At 39.5% G+C, this 21,632-nt stretch overlaps 1 protein-coding gene across 1 annotated transcript in view; it reads right to left on the reverse strand.

Annotated features, from left to right (window-relative positions):
* Positions 1-15,531, reverse strand: part of LHFPL1 (LHFPL tetraspan subfamily member 1) — a gene marked incomplete at both ends in the record, with an annotated part of 31,656 nt that extends 16,125 nt beyond the window's left edge. The window contains 2 exons of the mRNA XM_080910402.1: positions 6,136-6,234; positions 15,150-15,531. Of these exons, the coding sequence (XP_080766528.1) occupies positions 6,136-6,234; positions 15,150-15,531 (481 nt within the window). The remainder of the gene's footprint in view (positions 1-6,135; positions 6,235-15,149) is intronic.
* Between the last annotated feature and the right edge of the window lie 6,101 nt (positions 15,532-21,632).

The raw sequence follows: 21,632 nt of genomic DNA on the forward strand, positions 1-21,632 counted from the left end.
TGCTTTCTTCTGTAATACATGGTAAAATCATACATCGAAGTTTTTGTAATAAACTGATCCTTATTTCTTATCAGATTTTGACTTATATTTTTACATTTTTATTTTATTTCTAAATTCCTGGGGTTGTTTAAATTTTTTTCCAATAATTTTTAGGAGTATAAAATTTAAGAAGTCTTATATATATATATATATTTCATTTAGTAGTATCTCCCTCTCTCTTTATTTTTATATATATATATATATATATATATATATATATATATATATATATATATATATATATATATATATAAATAAAAATCATTTATTGCTCTGTTGGCCCTGAGGTCTCACTCCTCAGGCCCGATTTTAGTTTAGAGCCACACGCTCCTCTGGCGCCCTGTCTGAGCCACCACTGCGGCTCAACTCATCCATGCAACTCCCTTCCCTACTGGTTTTCTACCACCTACTCTCTGCCTCTGTCACTGGGTGTTTCTCTACCTCAAAACCCCACAAACACAACTCTACAGCCCAATAGCTTTTCATACAGGTTTATATATTCAACTCTCAATCCACAAATCCTCTACACAACAAGATTGCATCAAATAGACAGAGATACAAACTTCCCTTCTATATGAGATATTAGACCTGTAAAATTCTTAATGTTCATAGCTTTTTAACACCAATAAATCCCACTTGTGTCCAACTGGTCCTTGGGAAGCTCCATGTTGCCATGACCTCTAACCCTGTCCTCTGACCTCCTCAGAGCTCTCAGCCCTCTCTACTTCCCTCACCCCACCCTGTCACTAGCTTTCCTTTATTTCACTAATTAAAATAGGAAGGTTCAGTTGGAGTCATGTGACTAGGCAACCCTTCTTGGGAAAGTAGAATTAACATTAAAATACAAACAGCTTCAGGACAACATACATATGTATATTCTCTCTCTCTCTCTCTCTCTCTCTCTCTCTCTCTCTCTCTCTCTCTCTCTCTCTCTCTCTCTCTCTCTCTCTCTCTCTTGTTTTCTTCCTAATTTCTTCTCATTCTGAGTCTGCTTAGCACCCTTTTCTGCAGAGGAACACAGCAGTTAAGATGACAGATGCCCAAGTTATGCCTTCCAACAGCTACCTGTCACATTTAAATTGGTGCCTTCACCTTTAAATTAATAAAGATATATTATATTAAGAAAATTAAGCATTTATTTAATAAAATTAAAATGAATAATTCAACACTGCATCCCACCAACCAGATTTGCATTGTTCAAGAAAATGAGGTATTTAGCGAGGCAGAAATCATTTCACTCATTGCAGAAACACCAACTGAATGGTTCTCATAGGATTAGAACCACGGCTCTGTCCCTCCACTAAATAAAGAACTTTAAGCAAGTAAGTCAGTCTCTCTTAACCTTGTTTTCCCTTTCAGTAAAATGAAGCTTCTAAAGTACACTACATGAACTGGAGAGATGGCTCAGCAGTTAAGAGCATTGGCTGTTCTTCAAGGGGACTTGGAACTTAGTCCCAGCACCATAATATTACCTAACAATTTCCAACAGCTCTACTTTCAAGGGATCCTAGGATCCAAAGTCCTCCTATGCCACACATACAAACACACAAACACACACACACACACACACACACACACACACACACACACACACAAAACATCACAATAAAAGTATTTTACAGGCTGGAGAGATGGCTAAGTGGTTAAGAGCACTAACTACTCTTCCAGAGGTCCTGAGTTTAATTCCCAGCAACTACATGGTGGCTCACAACCATCTGTAACAGAATCTGGAACCCTCTTCTGGTGTGTCTGAAGAGAGCAACAGTGAACTCACACATGTAAAATAAATAAATAGATCTTTTTAAAAAGAGTCTAAAGATTTTTTTAAAGAAAATAAAGTGTTTTACACTATTAAGGTAGGATAATATATTTCTATGAGTTCTTTGAAATTTTTCTGCAATGAGTTTTTATAATATTCACCACCTCCAACCCTCTCCAGATCCATAACACCTTCCCTACTTACCCAATCTTATATAAATTTTTCTTGCCTGTGGAGTGCAATTTAGTATTTCCATATATTCATGGATGTGTAGATTTTCACAGGAACATAATCTACCTACCAGTAGCAACAACCTTAAAGAAAAATGACTCTACATCCCTCATCAACTATTAATTGTCAATAGCTCCTTGGTCCTGGGTAGCAATTCATATCCACCTCCTCTCCCACAAAGAATAAGAGCATTCAGCATGCTCAGCTACAGCCCATTCTCTAAACATTTAGGGATCATTGTAGAAAGGGGTAGGTGGGAAAACTGTAAAATCTAGAGGCAGAAAATGAATACAAAGAATTCACAGTGGTTCTGAAAGCTTGTACAAGACCCTTGCAATCAATAAGACTGTTGTGGATATGGTTTGTCCCCCAAGAAAATTATGTGCTAGAAATGTGGTCTTAAGCCATCCAGAGACTGCCCACCTGGAATCCAGCCCGTATTCAGCCACCAAACCCAAACAATGTTGCTCATGCCCAGAAGTGTATGCTGACAGGAGCCTGATGTAGCTGTCTCTTGAGAGGCTCTGCCAGAACATGACAAATACTGATTTGGATGCTTGCAGCCAACCATAGAACTAAGAACAGGGTTCTTAATGGAGGAGTTAGAGGGAGAATTGAAGGAGTTGAAGGGGTTTGCAACCAGATAAGAAGAATACCAACCAATGGGAGCTCCCAGAGATTAAACCACTATCCAGTGAGTACACATGGATGAACCCATGGCTCCAGCTGCATATGTAGCAGAGAATGGACTTGTTGGGCATCAATGAGAGGAGAATCCCTTCCTTGGTCCTGCCAAGGCCTGATGCTGCAGTGTAGGGTATTGTCAGGGAGAGGAGGCAGGAGGGGGTGGGTGGGTAGGTGAATACCTTAATAGAAGCAGGGGGAGGGGTGATGGGATAGGGGATATGGAGGAGAATCCAGGAAAGGGGATTATATTTGAAATGTAAATAAAATATATCTGATAAAAAATTTAAAAAAGGCTTAGTATAATTGAGTTTTGTTGGAGCTGAGTGAGCAGGCTTCTGGCTTTTTAGTTGTACATGTATATGTCTGAGAAGTATTTTTGTAAGTTGTTTTACAACTCTGGAGTCCTATAGAATCTACAGAGCATCTTAAATATGGTGAGTTATTATAAGATTCTGATGCTCTAGAAGACAGCATTATTAAAAGCTGTATCTACGTTTCATAAAAACTTGCAAAAAGTGTTTATAAATTAATGAACAAAAGTATTTTCTCTCTTAAATAAAGAAATGTGGTCTTCAGGCTCAGTGTCAAGATAGTAGGATCTTTAAAAGATGAGGCTTGGTGGGTAATGAGAGCTCCACCAACATAAATGGATGGATGCTGTTTCAGAGGACTATGTCAGATCTCCTGAGACCACACTAGTTCCCAAGAAAGAACAAGCTGTCAGAAAAGAAAAATCATGGCTCTCTTATGCCCTTGCATATATACATCAACTTTCTGTACAAACCCAATTTCGTTTCTGCTTCACCATATGTTGATATATTCAGACATTGATGTTATAGCAAGTTAAACATTTTTTCTTTATATATTATCCAGGAATCGGTAATCTGTTATAGAAACACAAAATAGACTAAGACAAAAGTTAATAATCCATTCCTAGAAGATTGATTTCATGATATAATGGGTAGTTATATGAGATAGTAAACACCACATAGGTATTTTTATTCACTGAAACAGGTTTTCCCTTTGTAGCCCTGGCTATCTAGAAACTCACTCTGAAGACCAGGCTTGCCTTAAACACAGAGATTCACCTGCCTCTGCCTCATGAGTACTGGGATATATACATATATACATATATACACACATACACATATACACATATACATATATACATATATACATATATACATATATACACATATACACATATACACATATACACATATATATATATACATATATGCATATGCATATATGAATCATCTCCTAAGTCATAATATTTAATATAAATGAGAATGATGATATGCACCATCCTAAACCAAGTAATAGTTAAATCTTTTTGTTCAAATAGTCTGTGTAAAAATATGCTGAATTTGTTAAGCACTGTAAAGTGAGTTGATGCTTCATTAAAACTAAAATCCAGTTCTTTATTTGAAAGGTAGGAACATTTTCTTTTTCTCATAATAATGTTACTATATAAAAGAGAATAAAATATGATAATGAATATAATGTTCATAATACATCATTTTGAGTGTACATAACCTTTAAAACATGTAAATTACAGGCACGATTTATCTCTACTGGAGACATAGTGAGATGGAATTAGGGCAATGCTTGTAAAAAATCAATTGCATTTGACGTGTTTTTTTTTCTTTTTATTACCTATTTACTATATAAAACAGTAGGTTTCATTGTTACATTTTCTAATGTATGTGTATCCGTATATTGTGTACTTAGTCTCCTCATCCACTATCTTCCTCCTCTCCATCTCATTTGTCCTCTTCCTCCCTGACAGTCATTCTGTTTCCTGTTCTCACATTACAAACCTTGCATTATCTCTTCTTGTTCTTTTATCATTCCCTTTAGACCTCTGCCACTCCCAAGGTCCTCTTCTTAGTTTTATATCCTATTCACACAGACATAGCTACACTTAAATTCAAATTTAGCTTCAACATAAGGGAGAAATATATGATATGTGCCTTTGCAAGTCTGGTTTATTTCACTTAGCATAACAGTTCCTTTCATTTTCTTCAAAATGTCAAAATTTTGTTCTATGTTTGTGGCTGAAAAACTACATTGCATTTCCATATCATAGCTTCTCATTTTATTTTTTCATTTTGGTTTATATAATCATTTTCTGCTCCATTTTCATTATTTTGTTTATGTTAATGCATATTAGCCTGACTTTGTTCCTTTTCTATTGAAAATAGCACAGCAACACACATATGGACTTGATTTAAACCATGAGGTTCTATTAACGAAAATCTTTAAGCAAGTCAATGACCACCTTCTCCAGAAGGCAGTCCGTTACCCATTTCTTCTCTGCAGCCCTTACTGGTTGTAATATAATCCATGAGATATTTATTATGAATGCTCATAAACTTTGCAAGTGTAGCGGAATATCAGGGCGGGGAGGCAAGAGGGTATGGTGGGTGGGTGAACACCTTTATGGAAGCAGGGGGGAGGGATGGGATAGGGAATATCAAGGGGAATCTGGGAAAGAGATAACATTTGAAATGTAAATAAAATATATCTAATAAAATCAGTAAAAATTTTTAAAAAGAAAAAAAAAATAAAATACCACCACCATAACAAATTAACAGTCAGTATGGTGGTTTGGATGAGAATTGCCCAAAAAGGTTCACATGTTTGAATGCTGGGTCTGCAGTTGGTAGAACTATTTGAAAAGGATTAAGGAACGTGGTTATGTTAGAAGAGGTCTGACCTTGATGGAGGAGGTATGTCACAGGGCGTGGGCTTTAAGCTTCCAAAAGCTCATGCCATTCCAGTTTGCTCTCTGCCTCTTAGTTTTTGTCTTAACATGTAAGCTCTTGGTTACTGCTATAGGACCGTGTCTGCCAACGGCCATGCTCTCTGCCTGCTGTGATGGTCATGAACTCATCTCTGAAACTGTAAGGAAGTCTCCCAATTAAATGCTTTGTTGTATGAAAATAAATGCTCATAAGCACCTTAATTGTTATAAACATTGTTTTTGCAGTCCTCTGTCTTACACACAAAGGAAATCGAGAAAAGCTATAAACTCTGAGAATGAATCTCTCTTTTTCTGTCTCATTCTTTCATATTCCTCCTTGGATAAGCAATAGAAAAAAACACCAAAGATTTTTCTGCATGCCACATAATTCAAATATAGTAAGTTTCTCTACACTGGCCCAAAGAACCTAGATAAAAATTTATCAACCACATAGAGAGAAAATTAACAAAGGGAAATTTTAAAGCCAACCCCTACAAGTTTAAAAAAAATAATAAAACAAAAGAACTCAGAGGAACATAGCACCTCCTACAAGCTGACAGCATGACATATGCAGGCAAGTGCCATTAGTCACCGAGGAGTCCCCAAGAAGTAAACATTTGAAGCCAGTTTGCCCATAAACCATCACTGCCATTCTGGCATCCCACCTTACCTAACTGAAATTGATTGGAGACATTCCCGCACGTCTGCATTACCTCGGGGCTGTTCCATCCTAAAGGATATAATGCACAGCCTGAGCTTATCAGCAGCCCTGGAAGGAAAAGCACACACACAGGTAGAAACAGATCTGCGCTGGTCTGCTTCACATTAAATTTTGCCTTCCCAACTCAGGCCTGACACTTACCGTTTTATTCTAAACAGCTTCATTTCTATCATACTTTCAATTCAACAGCATTGCTGTGTCATACCATAGGTCGTGGATTGAGAGAGAGAGAGAGAGAGAGAGAGAGAGAGAGAGAGAGAGAGAGAGAGAGAGAGAGAGAGAGAGAGAGAGAGAGAGAGAGAGAGAAGAGAGCAGACAACTCTAAGACATAATGGTTTAGGAAACTAAGTTTAATTTTACTCTTGCTTTGTTTTTTTCCTCACCGGGTGTCACTATGAGACCTATCTTGGCAAAACTCCCTGTGAAGCTACTGAGCAGAGTTACCAGCTGCATACATGTTGAGGGGGCTTCATGTGGTAATCAGGGCACTATTGTCTCTCTTTTTCAAAACATTATTTTCAACCAAAATTCAAAAATCCCTTTTCCCTCCTTTGATATCTATGTCCCCATAATGATTAACTTTGACTGTCAACTTGGTGGGATTGAGAGTCAAATTATAAGGTACTTCGCTGGGCATATCTGTGTGGCTGTTTCCAGAGGGGTAACTGAGATGGGAAGAGACCCTGAATATAGATCACATCATTCTATGCATCCCTGTGCTAGAGCAAGTAAAGAATAGAAAGTACCAACAGCAGCATTTATCCTCTGCTTCCACACTGAACATGCAGTGTGACCTCATAGCCCACCTACCACTTGGAGGGGAGTTCTCAGTGCCACAGCTTCTTATTGTGAGTGGAAATGAACTTCCTTAAGCTGTTGCAGGCTAATTCTTCAAAGGAAAAATAAAAGAAAAAAGGAATGAATGGTAATCTAGGTAATTTGGGAACCAAACCAGAAGAATTATGGTTCACACTGGGTTCAAGAGACTAGTCTGACAATTTAGGGAGATCCTGTCCTTTACGTATGAATAAAATACAAACAGGCAAGAGAAAATAAAAGCAAAACATAGAACTGCTAACAGAATTAGCAGATAGCACAGACATGGGAAACAAACAAAGAGCAGGTGGGAGAATCAAGTTTCTGTGATGGTAAAGCCACAAGTTATGATCCCAATCCGAATTGGCAAAGCAATTGGTAGTAGAGCAAGTGGCTGGAGGAGAACAATTTCAGGAATATCAGATTATAAAACAAATCCCTACTGTCAATAAAATTTAAGAATATAAGAAATACAAGCCACTTCTTCTAGGTAGGTGTCTGCTCCCGATTTCATATATCCTGATTTCAAGGCCACTTGTAAAGTGTGCACTGGCAGGAAGCAATGGACACGGAAGCAGATGTGTGAGCAGTGGTGACTAAAGGCCAGGTTTACAAGTTCCGGAGTCCTGGATGGAGCTGGACAATGGCCTGAAGGCCACCCCACAGACATCTAACTTCATTTCTCTTTCACGTCTCACTCTTCATCATAGACATCCTAGGAAGTCCAAAAGGCCCAATTTGCCTGATGAGGTTCATTAATTGAGCAACTGAGCTTGACTGGCATATGGCAATCAACTTTTCCCTGTCCCCAGTGATGCTGTAAGAGAAATGAAGGATCTTAACATATAGCAAAATGGGGAGGGGGGGTAAAATGAAAAGAAGAACTTTCCTGATGGACAGTGAGAAGAACTTTGGAAACTAAAGAAAGACTTCATTAATGCTTAACAACACCCCCCACACCAATGGAAAACTTAAACTTAGAAAACATTCTTATCTCTCTTATAGTCTTCCAGGAAATGAAACTGGCCACTCAGAGACCTTTCTAGACTTTGGAATTTATCTGGTGGCAATAGAACAATACCTTTCCTTTTCACCCTAGATAAAGTGGAATCGTGTACTATGAGATAGTTCAGAGTACACACCATGGGTAGAGACAAAAGTGCAAAGAAAAATTGAGTCCTTTATTGTTGCAATAGGAATAATTACTAAAGACTGAGGAGCTGGGTGTGCTGGCTCTTGCTAATCCTAGCACTTGGGAGTCTGAGACAGGAAGATCAGAATGCCTATGTAGCTTGGGTTTTAGCTATAGACTTTGGCCCTATCTTAAAGAAAACAGATGAAAAAGACAGAGACAGAGACATAGACAGACAGAGACAGAGAGTCAGAGAAATAGATACAGAGAGACAGAGACCAGAAAGGAAGGAAGCAAGCAATTCAAGAAGAAAGGCAGGAATATAGGCAGACAGAGACAAACTGACGTTTTTACGTACTCTCTAAAAGTAGGTAGCCTTCTGAAGGAATTTCCTTAGCCAGGTTGGGAGATAATTATGAGTATCTGGTATAATTGTATCATATTTTCTATTTTAAGATACTGCATTTATATTTTAATTCATTCAGGATTATTTTATTTTGAGAATTTTATATATAAGTACTATACTCAAACCATTTTCCTCCTCACTGTCTCCCCTCCAACCCATAAAAACTTGCATAGAAGACCTTTATATATTATGTCTTCATTCACAAGTTTATGTAACTAATCATTGGCAAGAAGTTTCTAATAAAATCATCCCTTACAGTCTATATTATTCTAGAATTAATTTTTCAGGAGTGACTGCCTTTTAGGAAGAAAAGCTCTATCAAACTTAGGAAGTTTGAATGCATAAGATCTGGACAGAGAGAATAACATGGCTTAGGAGAACATATTCTGGGATCTGCCAAAACTCAGTTAAAGTCCACCAGACCGTTGATAAGCCACTCAATATCTCTCTTCCTCAGTTACCTCCATTTTAAAATGGAAAGAATAACAATACCATATCCTATGCAGACAGTTCATTGGCCAATGAGATTAACAACTATCAAGTAGCAAGTATTTAAAGTACTCAACTAAGATTTGTTATCATTAAACAACTGCCTTTCCCTGTAGCTCCTCTCCCAATATCTGACCATAGTCCTCCTCTAATTGCTTCCTCACCTTGTCTTCAGAACAGCTGCAAAGCTAAAATGATGACCATTACTCCAATAAAACTGCCAAATTGAAGACATTGTCTTGCAGTTTTGTAGAAATATCCAGTGATGAAGCAGCCCCAAAACCAATTATAGTTGTAAAAGCAGGTGACCTGGTAACAGGAAAAGAAAAACCCTAGTTTTGAATCCTAGACCTGCCACATATGAGCTGTAGTTCTGGCTTGCACTACTACAGTGAGTTCTTGCTAACTCCTACTTTTACTGTCTTTCTAATCATAACATTTCTGCCTGTTCTGGGTGTGGTGGTGAACATATTTAATCCCAGCACTCCGTAGGAAGACACAGGTGGACCTCTGTGAGTTCAAGGCTACCATGTCCTACAAAGCATGTTTCAGCCCAGTATGGAATACATACTAAGAACCTATCTAGAAAACGGAGGATGAGGATGAGATTGAGGTCAAGGAGGAAGAACTAAAGTTCAGTTTACTACTTGACTACTGACTGGTAGGCAAACTTCCTCGAGTATTATTTACAATCAGAAGTCAACTTTTAAAATACTTTCCCAGATTAGGAAGAATAAATGGCATGAAATCTGGTGAACCATCAGAAGACATTGATAAGTTCAAGAAAGGTTAGTGGTTTTCTTTTCATTGGCATGGAACAAATTCTTAGAGCTACAGTTGGAGAGAATAGATTCTGATGCCTTATTGTACACTAGTGTGACAATAAGTTAACAATAAATGTAATAAGTATATGTTATGTTTCAAAATAAGTTAAGTGGTGGGTATGAAACATTTTAATCCAAACCAAGTGATAAAATGTTTGAGATGATGGGTGTGTTCACTGCCCTGATTGGGCCACTGAACACTGTGTGCACGTATTGGAAGATAAAGGTTTTCAGAGATGGTATCATTCCTGCAAGCAATTTCTGTTGTCTGCATACAGTGCCAACAGTGATTCAGCTCAGAGCATGTAATGCTGTGACCTTACACATATATTTGCACTGGTGACTGTCTCCATGTGTTAAATTCTATCTCTTTAACAAAAAGTATATGTCCAGGGCAAAGGGTTGCTTTTGGGTTTTGGAAAGGCTCCACATCAGAACCACTGGGAATATTTTTTTAACACACAGCTTTCCACCTGTTGCTGCATATATCAAAATGGAAAAATAAACTGGAGAATCGGAAAGTTCATGTTCTTCTCAGCATTCCAGGTGAATCCAATACATTTTCTGTTCTAGAAAGATTCTTGGCTTTCCTCGAGTAACCTGATCCAACATCTTACACTTTTTTTTTCCTGCCAAGAAGGTCCTTACATTTACTTCTCACCTTTTCCCTCTTTGTTTAGTTCTCACAGAAGAGAAAAGATAATTTACAGACATCTTGCATGCATATACACAGGAGAACAGGAATAATGATCGTTTTCTTGGGGACCGTGGGACAGCTGGTTGACAACCTCAGCATCCCCCGTGTTGAAATAATCTCCTGGCCAGATGTTTCCTTCCCTGGATGGAACAGGGCACAGAGGCCCCAGTGGAAGTCTCTCTGGACCCTAGCCTGGCCAGCTGGATCAATTGCAGGTGGAGCAAATGGGACCCAAGGGCCTCATCAGGTCACCTTGCTGAGTATGAGTCAGGCCAGCAGCACTTTATTTCTTCCTGTCTCTCCCACTTCCCACCACTCATCTCTGTGGGCAGCTGCCAGACCAGGGAACAAAAGTCAGGCAGGGGAGGAGGGATTTCTTAATGGATCTTCCATCTCTTCAGTGGTTTGGGGTCTGGCAGGGATAATCCAGACCTGAAACAAATTGGCTCCTCCCCTGATGTATTTCGGTTAATGCACTAGCTGCCGAGAAGCAGTCAGGCTTGGGGAACAAAATCAATTTCCCCTGGCTGCACAAGAAGCACAAATCAAACCCTACAGCTATCTATCTATCTATCTAGCTAGCTAGCTAGCTAGCTAGCTATCTATCTATCCATCCATCCATCCATCCATCCATCCATCCATCTACACATCATGCATCCATCCACCATCCATCCATCTACCTACCTACCTATTTATCTGTCTGTCAGGCTGTCTAGTATTCATGAAGCTCCAAATACTGGTTGCTTTCCTGCCACTGTTGAAGCCTTTGTCTGACTGAAATGCTCTAAAGAGACAGCAATGGTCAAATGCCAAGTGAATCCTAAAATATCTGGTGACCCAAAGCACTCCTCACCATTTTTTCCTATGTGACACAACCTTAACAGCCACCAGTCTCCATGAAGAAAGTTTGGATGGTTGCTTTCTGGCTGATTACAGACAGGGAAACTGCAGAAATCTAGTGGTCTGTTGCAATATTATTCCTCTGTCTGAGGATAATCCTGACAACATATCCTTACTCTTTTTTTCCTTAAACAAGCATCCAAAGTATTCCATTTAATTACATTGTCTTCAAATATAATTCATGGTGATCTTTGTATACTATTCCCATCTGCCTGCTCCTAGCCTTATACTCTCCCACCTCTGATAGTCTTTTCAAATACAGGTCATGTGTGTTCACTTGCCCTCTCTCCCTCTTTCAGTACCTCTTTCCCACTCCCTCTCTTCTCATGATCTTCTTTCTCATTTCAAGATCTATATCCACACCCATGTGTGTATGTATGTGTGCTTATCCATGCCTGTGTGTGTGTGTGTGTGTGTGTGTGTGTGTGTGTGTGTGTGTGTGTGTGTTACTAGAATCTGTACCTGAGAGAACTTGCAGCATTTGTATTTCTGAATTTGGGCCATCTCACTTAATATAAATTCAAAATCCATTTATTTTTCTGAAATTTTCATTTTTCCATAAAATTTTGTTGAGTGTATGTACCCATATTTTTATTAAAAAATCATTTGTTGATAGGAATATAAACTAATTTTTGTTTCTTACTCTCATGAAGAAAGTCCAGCAACAAACAAGGATGTCCAGTTGTCTCTGAAGTAGAAGTCTTGTTCCATAGGTGTATGCTCAAGACCAGTATAGCTAGGTCATGTGTTGTTTCTTACTAGATTTTCAAAAAAACTCTAAGCCTATTTCCAAAGTAGTTTCAGCAGTCTATGCTCTTGCTAGGAGTGAATAGGAGTTCTTCTTTTCCCACACCCTCATCAACATTTCTTCTCATATTTTTTTATGATAGTCTTTGTCACTGGGAGAGATGGACTCCCAGATCAATTTTAATTTGCATGAACTGATGGGTAAGGATGTTGACCACTTTAAAATATTCATTGGCCATTTGTGTTTCTTCTTTTGAGAACTGCTTGGTCGATTATCTCAGTGTATGAATGTGTGTTTCTTTTCTTCAGGTCTTTTTATAGTCTAGATATTACCTCCTTGTCTGAAGTAGAGCTGACAAAGAATTTTCTGTTATTCTATAGGCTTTCTGATCACTGCATTGATTGTTCTCTTAGCTGTTCAGACGCTTTTTAAATTTCATCTAACCACATTTGCCCTTGCTAAGACTACTGAAGATGCCCTTTTATTCTTGACTTTAAAGATACCTAGATATAAATATTGAAACTATATTTCTACGAACAAGACTATTAGGGAATATAGGTCAGCAGAGTCATTTGATGCCCAAATGCAAGGCACTTCTGACTTCCTTTCAAACAATATCTGTTACCTAGCTAGTTTTATTCCAGACAGCTTGGAAATGTCAAAATCTCCATTATCATTTTATATGTTGCGTCAAAATGTTCCTTCAAATTTCTACATCGTTTAGATGAGATCAGCAAAGATGCATTATACAGAGAACCTTAAACATTATAAAAGTCTCAGCTGGACTCCAAAGAGGGAGGAGGCTTAGAGAAGACATTGCTAACACTGTAATTTGGTAGAGGCTGTTGCTACTACTGTCCAGCTCTCTGCCACTTGCAGATTCCTAAATTTCATCTGGATGCTCATAGAGATACAAGCAAAGCAAAGTGGTTCCATAGAAGTGATGAGTGCTTGGGACATAATAAGCATAAATACAGTCTAGAAATAGCAGGTCATGGTGATGCTTAATCCCAAAACTCAAGAGAAAGAGGCAGGCAAATCTCCGTGAGTTGGAACTGCTTTACAGAGCCAGTTCCAGGGAGTCGAGGCTATATAGAGAAACCCTGACATGAAACTAACCCAAATGTTGTATGTTCTCATTATCCCAGGGGATAGGAAACACCATAGCCCTATCAGTCAAGTTTCACTTTCTGAAGAAATGTGTTCAAGGACACAGTAGGTTAACTTCAGCCTGTGCACAAATATAGGTAAAAAGTGAGCCAAAGGCTGATTTATAATACTCATGAACCTCTCCATGAGAAATTAGTAACTGGTTTCTACCCATGTAGAAATCTCCCAAAATTTTTTTCTGAATAGAAGTATAAAACTTAAGGTACATGTGCAAATAAAATGATAACACATATGTGAAAGATTTGCAGTGAATCTGAACAAAGTAGGAGCTAGAAAGCCAGGGGCTTCTCAGTGGCACTTTTCCTGAATTTTAATAACTAAAATTTCCCCAGATGTAACAAATGTGCTTTGTGGGAAAGAGGATATAGGACCGCATTTAGCTCTTCTTGGAGTAAGATTGTAGTGATGGGCTGAGGAAATTACTTTCTTACTCCAAAAACAGCTAAATGTAGTCAGTCATTGGAGAGAGTGGCGAAAATGCAGATATGAATCATATTTCCAGAGAATGTGTTCAGTTGAAGTGAAGCATAGAAAAGTTTATATCATTTGCACAGGCAGGCATAGGTCCATGTCATAAAACAAGTGGAATCCAAGTCTCCTGGCCTTCCTTACCACACTGTCATGCTAATAGAAATAATGTGACTGGAGTAGATGAGGATTCCAAAACTTGGATCAACAAACTTCAGCAGTGAGTTTTTCCAGCAGTGTTTCTAATGTCCCATGGCAGCATACAAAATAGCACAAATATTTACATACATTTTCCTATCTAAACTTACTTTTTATTCTTGGTTGAAATTAAGCTAATCTCATTGCCTTTTTGTAATCTATCCAGCCTTGCCTTTTGCTCTTTCTTAGACTACCCTCCTGCTACCCGAAGCCTAGGACAACTGTGCTAAAATGAAGGGGAGCCTGAATAAGGCAAAAGACACAATAGGGTAGATCAGAGCCACAAAAAAAGCTGGGTAAACTCACTTAATGGTTACCAGATGGGGCTAGCCTTGGATGTAGACCAAAATGTAGTCATATATTGTCTGTTTAGGAAATAATTAGCATCTTACTATTAGAGGTATATTCCTTTAGTGGGGATAATTAGTATTTTATCATCTGTGTATATGTTTATATGATCACCATCCTCTGAGAAAAGTTCATAGACTTCACCTTTATGTGGGAGTAGTAATATGCTAGAGTATTATGCTGTTCTTGGAAGGCAAAATAGATAATAGTATTTTTTAATAATTTTGCTATATTCAGAACTGTTATGTTGCATAGACTGTAACTAGGCACTAAACTGAACTATGTACTGAAATTTATTTTCTGTTTGGTGTTATTTTGTTGTTAACTGACACATAACTAGAATAACTCAAGATCTTCTCATTCAAGTTTATAGTTAATGAAATACTATTAACTACAGTCTCTATACTGTACTATCGAACCAGAATGCATTCTTCCTATTCAACTGTATTTTTGTGTCTATTGTCTGGTCTCTTTTATCTCACCCCTGACCTCTACTGATCACTGTTCATTTCTCTTCTACATTAACATCTATTTTAGAATGTATTATTAAGTGGACCCCTTCTAAGTGATAAAAAGGGGCATTGATATCAGCTCTATCTACTGTTATATTTTTTCTGTGAATTTTCAGTAAATTTCAAGAAAATTCACATTCATAGCCTTAGACTCAAATCATAAAGGAGTTAAGAGTGTATTTTCCCATAATACCATAGTTCCACTTCTATCATCCCAAATTTACACATCCCACTCCATCCTCAGGACAGGCTTACCTCCTACAAACTGTGCAGCTCCCATGCAACGTCCCATCATTCTAGAAATGAGTTCTTCCATGCAGCATCCTAGGACAGCAGCCAATGCCACCAGGAGCAGCAGAGCACAGCCAGCACCTGTCACCACCGTGCACATCTGCCATGCCAGGCTTGGTATGGCAGTGAAGCTGGCGTAGCGCCCACATTCCTCCACCATGATCAGATTGTGCCCATCTCCCCGCACAGGGTAGTTGCATCTCCTGAATGTGCTGAAAGATACTGGCTTTCCAAGCTGTGATCCAAACAGCCAGTAAGGAAGGAAGTAACTGGTAGAACTGGCCACAGCAGTAACTAGAGACAGGAAGGCCCAGAAGGTGCCTACCAGAGTAAGGCTGCTTCTCATGGTCTCGGGATTCTCTGCAAGGATGGAGAGACAAGATGGTTCACAGCAGCAAAAATCAAGTTATGATGTAGGCTCCACAGGCCAGTTTTCATCCGGTTGGCAGGTCCTGGGACTCACAGGTATGCTCTGTGGCTCTTGATTCTTGAGATCATTCTCTGAAATGCCATTTGGGCCTTTATGGTATATTGCTTTCCATCATCCTTTCCTTCTGCCTAGTTCAGAGCTCTATGGTCGCTGCTAGGCTGCAGGAGAAGAGTCACAGAATTGAATTAGTGACTGCTATGACAACCGAAATGGAACCTGATCGGCTAACTAGCTTACAGTATTTGACATACAACATGGAACCAATCATGAGAAGGAAGTCTGAACGTAAGGCTGTCCCAAGAGTCCCTGAGGACTCAGTTGAATGATTTTGTGACTCAGTTTATTTCATAAAGTAAGAGTCAGACAAATCACAGATTTGTCCCTTACCCCATTTAAGAGGTAAGAGGACAGTTTAAGATGTATCCTTTGAGCTTAGAGTGAATAATAACCATGTGTGTGCTTTTCATAAAAATACCAACATGAAAGTAGGAAGATAAAAGTTGCCTTTTTTGTATCCTATATCCATCACCAGGTCACTTCCCACAAAAGGACTGAGGAGCAATTTGCCAGCCAGAAGCACTCACACCTACAGCAGCACTCACACCTACAGTAGCACTCACACCTACAGCAGCACTCACACCTACAGTAGCACTCACACCTGCAGCAGCACTCACACCTGCAGCAGCACTCACACCTGCAGCAGCACTCACACCTACAGCAGCACTCTCACCTACAGTAGCACTCACACCTACAGCAGCACTCACACCTACAGCAGCACTCACACCTGAAGCAGCACTCACACCTGCAGCAGCACTCACACCTACAGCAGCACTCACACCTACAGTAGCACTCACACCTGCAGCAGCACTCACACCTACAGCAGCACTCACACCTACAGCTGCACTCACACCTGCAGCAGCACTTACACCTGCAGCAGCACTCACACCTGCAGCAGCACTCACACCTACAGCAGCACTCACACCTACAGTAGCACTCACACCTGCAGCAGCACTCACACCTGCAGCAGCACTCACACCTACAGCAGCACTCACACCTACAGTAGCACTCACACCTGCAGCAGCACTCACACCTACAGCAGCACTCACACCTACAGCAGCACTCACACCTACAGCAGCACTCACACCTGCAGCAGCACTTACACCTACAGCAGCACTCACACCTACAGCAGCACTCACACCTACAGTAGCACTCACACCTGCAGCAGCACTTACACCTATAGGAAACTACCTCCCAAAGAAAATCCATATCCCTTGTTGGATACAGCTAAAAAATCATTTCATCTTCTGGAAATATTTTAACATCAGTCTTTCTCTTGAAAGGGAACTCACACACACACACACACACACACACACACACATGATATGCATGTGTCTTTCCAGATCCCCTTTGGAACGAGTAATTTTAGATTCATGATACTGGATTTCCAGCACCAGTATCCTCAGTCCAGTTCGCAGATGGCTTTCCCAGATTTCCTCTGTCAAAAATCAACCACTTCCTTTCCAATCCATTAACCTGCTATTGCTTTCTGGCTAGTTTCTCTATTAATGTGACTAGAGAGCACGCTGCAGCTTGATGCAAGCACTGTTAACTGTCTCTAGCAAGCAGATAGTGGAATGTTCCAGAAACTTTTTTCTGATTCACCAATACTGCTTAGAGTTAGAAGTAGTGATATTGAAAACTAGGGCCTAAATCACGGACAGTGTCAGAGACTACCTGTATGAGACCCCTCTCATACCTATTTTGGAGACCAGAAGAAGCCAACATCAACTGTATGGGGCCTCAGGATCTAGCTGTAAGTGCTTTTATAAGCATCATCAAATAGTGATTGACACAGAGTAGGTATTACAATTTGTTTGTTTAACGAACTTCTTTTTAAAAAATCATCAACCTCCCAGAATGGCAGAAACTTTCCTGAATCACCTAATTTCGCCTTCAGGCTTTACATATGGGTGAGTTTGGCTCAGCAAAGCAGGAAGTGATTTTTTTTCCAGTCATAGTTAGTAACCAGACACACCGGAACCAGAAACCTGATCTGATGATTACTAGACCAGAGTGTAAGGAACATTCAATGTGAACTTACCTTCCCCCATCATTTTTCAAATATGAGTGTGAAAAGGAAGTTCTTTACCCGACAGTAAAAAGCTAGTGAGATACATAAGACAAACCAGAGTCTAGTTATTTTTTTCCCAGTGTTATACTCTGTTTTCACTCCATCAGAATTCCCTTGTTGATGCATATGTATTCTATGCTATGTGATTTCATGCAGGAAGAGAGTCGAGATCATAAATTGCAGGTGCTTACTTTGGAATGTTAAGGTTTGAAAAGAAACTACCATGATCTGGTCCCTTGAGGATGAGGCTTTTTGCCTGAGAGTTGAGAGAATGAAAGAAAGATGTGGTGAGGCATTGAAGGCTAGCAGGGGAAAGAATGGAGCTGGCTTGAGTAATTGCTGTTAGAAGTAAGGGATGCTTTACCACAATGAGGTAATGCATCTGCTTATTAGGTTTTAGTCTATAAGAATATGAAACACAGAGTCGGTGCCCCATGATGGACTTCTTTCCTAATGAAGATGTCTAGACCAGATGGGGAGAAAGCAAAAAACTAAGAAACACTGCGGGCATCATCATCACAATATTTTCTGGACCCCATTATTTCATTTGCTGTGCTCAGAAATCTTCTTAGGTTTGCATGAAAAGCAGTAGCCCTCCATTTACAAATAAGCAAACTGGGGGGGTCTGCAAACCAAATGACTTTCCCAAGGATACACATTAATCCAATAAAAGAGTTATCATTTTCACTCCTCCACCTATAATCTTCCCTTCCTGTGGTGTTACCCTCTCCCCAAAATTATAACATCATCCTGTAATACACTTAAAAGCTTCCATGGTTTCACATCCACATTTTTAACAGTATTTTAAAATGGGGTAAAATTGCAAGGAAGTCAGAAAAATGAAGAGGAATGCTCATTTCTCAAGACATAGTGGCAAGAGCATGGGCCGCTTCAAGCCCTGACCTTGCAGTTTGAACTAATTTCCCGTCAACATCATTATCTTGAGATCAAAATCCCAGCATGACACCCAGGAAAAATGACAAAGAATGGGAGGCACAGGAAGAGATTATAAGCAGTGAGTTTGTTCCAGACTGTAAGAGAAGGAAAAGGACAAAGCCTAGCATAGTGGTATACACACAAACTCACAGGACTGGAGTAAGGCAGTGAAATTGGGAGTTCAAGGCCACTGTGGGCTATACAACATGGCACATTCTCAGATATATGAGAATAGACAGGAAGAGAAAGATTCTAATACATCTGTGAAATATAAGATTGTTAAATAAAGTATAATACTACCAACCATTACCACCTTGATTTTATTTCAAAAGTGGGATTCTGAAGCCCAGGTGTAAGAAATAAAAACCTTAAATGTTAATATAAATGTATTTAGCTAAAGAAAACTCACTGCATTTTAAAATTCAAATTAATTCCTTTAAAACTGAATTTCCTTAAGAGCTGTGTGAGCCCTCCTGTAGGCAGGCAGAACCACCAGTGATACAAACCACTCACAGAACTTTCAACCCAAAATGTATCCTGTCTACAAAAAATACAGGTACAAGGGGATGGAGCAGAGACTGAGGGAATAGCCAACCAATAACAGCCCAACTTTGAGACTCATCCCATAGACAAGCACCAACCTCTGACACTATTAATGAAACTCGGTTATACTTGCAAACAGGAGTCTAATCATGTCGGTCCTCTGAGCGGCTCCACCCATAAGCTGACTCAGACAGATGCAAACACCCACAGCCAAGCAGTGGATGGAGCTTGGAGACACTTATGGAAGAATAGAAGGAAAGATTGAGGGCCCAAAGGAAGATAAGACTCCATAGGAAGGCGAACAGAGTCAACTAACATGGACTGGTGGGTCTCTTAGAGTCTAAACCACCAACCAAAGAACATACATGGGCTGGACCTAGGCCTCCCTACATATATGTAGCAGATGTGCAGCTTGGTCTTCATGTGGGTCCTGAACAACTGGAAAAGGGGGCTGTCCCAAAACTGCTTCTTGTATGTGGGAATATGTTCTAGCTGGGCTACCTTTCCTGGCCTTGGTGGGAGAGGAAACACCTAGACTTGTAGAGACGTGAAGCACTAGGGTGGGGAAAAACCTGTGAGGGCACCTGTTCAGAGAAGAGGAGGGGGGGTTGGGGGAAGGATCGTGTCAGGGGTGGGAGCAGTGATGGGGAGGGGGACAGTGATTGGGAATATAAAGCTAATAAGTAAAAAATAATAATAGTAAAATTAAATTTTAAAAAAAGAGTGGCCTGAACAGCAAAAACTGCTCAGGACTGAAGGTTTTCTAGAATGTGGAATTTCCTAACAAATTCAGAAAATCCAAAACTACCTGGATTGAGGTGATCACCATTATTTAGAATTAGAGTCGCTGTAAGCCAACATCATCAATAGGCAGCACGTTGATAATCACTGCTAGGGATAATGGCCTAATAGGCTCTCTCAATGACTCACATGATACGAACTTAAAACTGACCATGAAATTCAATATTGGAAAGATGAGATAAGTACACCTTTTCTTATGTCTCTCTAGGTCATGGGTTCTTGACTTACAAGGTCAGTGACTAGGTTACAGGAGTTTGGTTGTTCACTTTTTTCTGGAGAACTAACAAAAGTGGGATGAGCTTGCCCACAGCTAGACAGACAGAATCTGCAGAGCATGCTAATGTGTTCACAGGGGCTGAGCAGGGAAGTACAGTCTAACAATCAGTTTTACTTGCATCACTTGCAATAGACTAATCCCCTTTATGACCGCCTCCTAAAGCAATCCACATTCATTCCCAGAAGCTGATTAAGTCACTTTATTCTCACTTCAATAACTATCGAAAACAATGCCATCCTTCATAGTATCCTAATGCCTTGTCAACCTTATTTCTGTTTCTCTGTCCCTGAAATGGCTAGCCTTACAAACATGCTGCATTTTAAAAATCCAGGCAACGCCATAGTGTTTCCATTGGCCAAGTATTGATGGGTAGAACATTTATTTGCAATGATGTGTTTTTTTATTAGTATATTTTTTCATCCCTCAAATTGTCTGTGTCTGTCTGCATCTGTTTCTCTTGATCTCTTGGTCTCTTTCTCTATCTGTCTCTCTCTCTCTCTCTCTCTCTCTCTCTCTCTCTCTCTCTCTCTCTCTCTCTCTCTCTCTGTCTGTCTCTCTATATATATCCCCCTTTTTTTCCTCTCTCCTCTTTCTCCCAAACATCACCATAAATTATTTCTTGATTCTTGCTGTTACATATACCTACTCTGTTGTAGGCGCTTAATATCAGTTAAATTAGAAACAGTTATGCTTACATTTTGCCTGTCACCTCTCTTCTCCAATCCTGATAGAAAGATACCAATCTTTTCTTTCTTATTAGAGCTCATTGAATCCATTCTGTGTTAAAAGTAAGTAAAATGGTTCCCAAGGACAACAGGATTCAGACAAAAGTGTCTCTGAGCCTTAGGTACTATAACAAAAATGGCTGCAAAGATGCTTATATGGTGAATGAATAGCTTTATTGGTATTAGTGTGAGTAAGAAAATATGGACACGTCTTTTTCTTTTGCTCATAAACAGTGTGTATTGCAAACCTACCAAGCCTTTGCATGTACCTCTTCCTCATTGTTGACATATTCTTAGGAAATGAGCAAGATGTGACAACATATGTCTAATAGGTATAGTTCTCTTATATCAGGGTGGGTATCAGTCATATAATGTACCAATTCTAGACCTTTCTCACTTAAGCAAAACCTTAGGGAAAAAAACCCAAACATATCCGAATCATTTCCCGGCAAACTTTTCTGCAGCTTTTGTTCTTTTAAGTTTCACATCCTCTACAATAACAGCTGCTCCAAGGTCGTCTATGCTTCATCCACTCTCAGGATAATGTTGCCCAATGGGCTTTATTCTCTACTTGTACCTTTGTGACTCTAAGAACATCTCACTA

This window comes from Micromys minutus (genome assembly GCF_963924665.1).
Source record: "Micromys minutus genome assembly, chromosome: X".
Taxonomy (NCBI): Eukaryota; Metazoa; Chordata; class Mammalia; order Rodentia; family Muridae; genus Micromys; species Micromys minutus.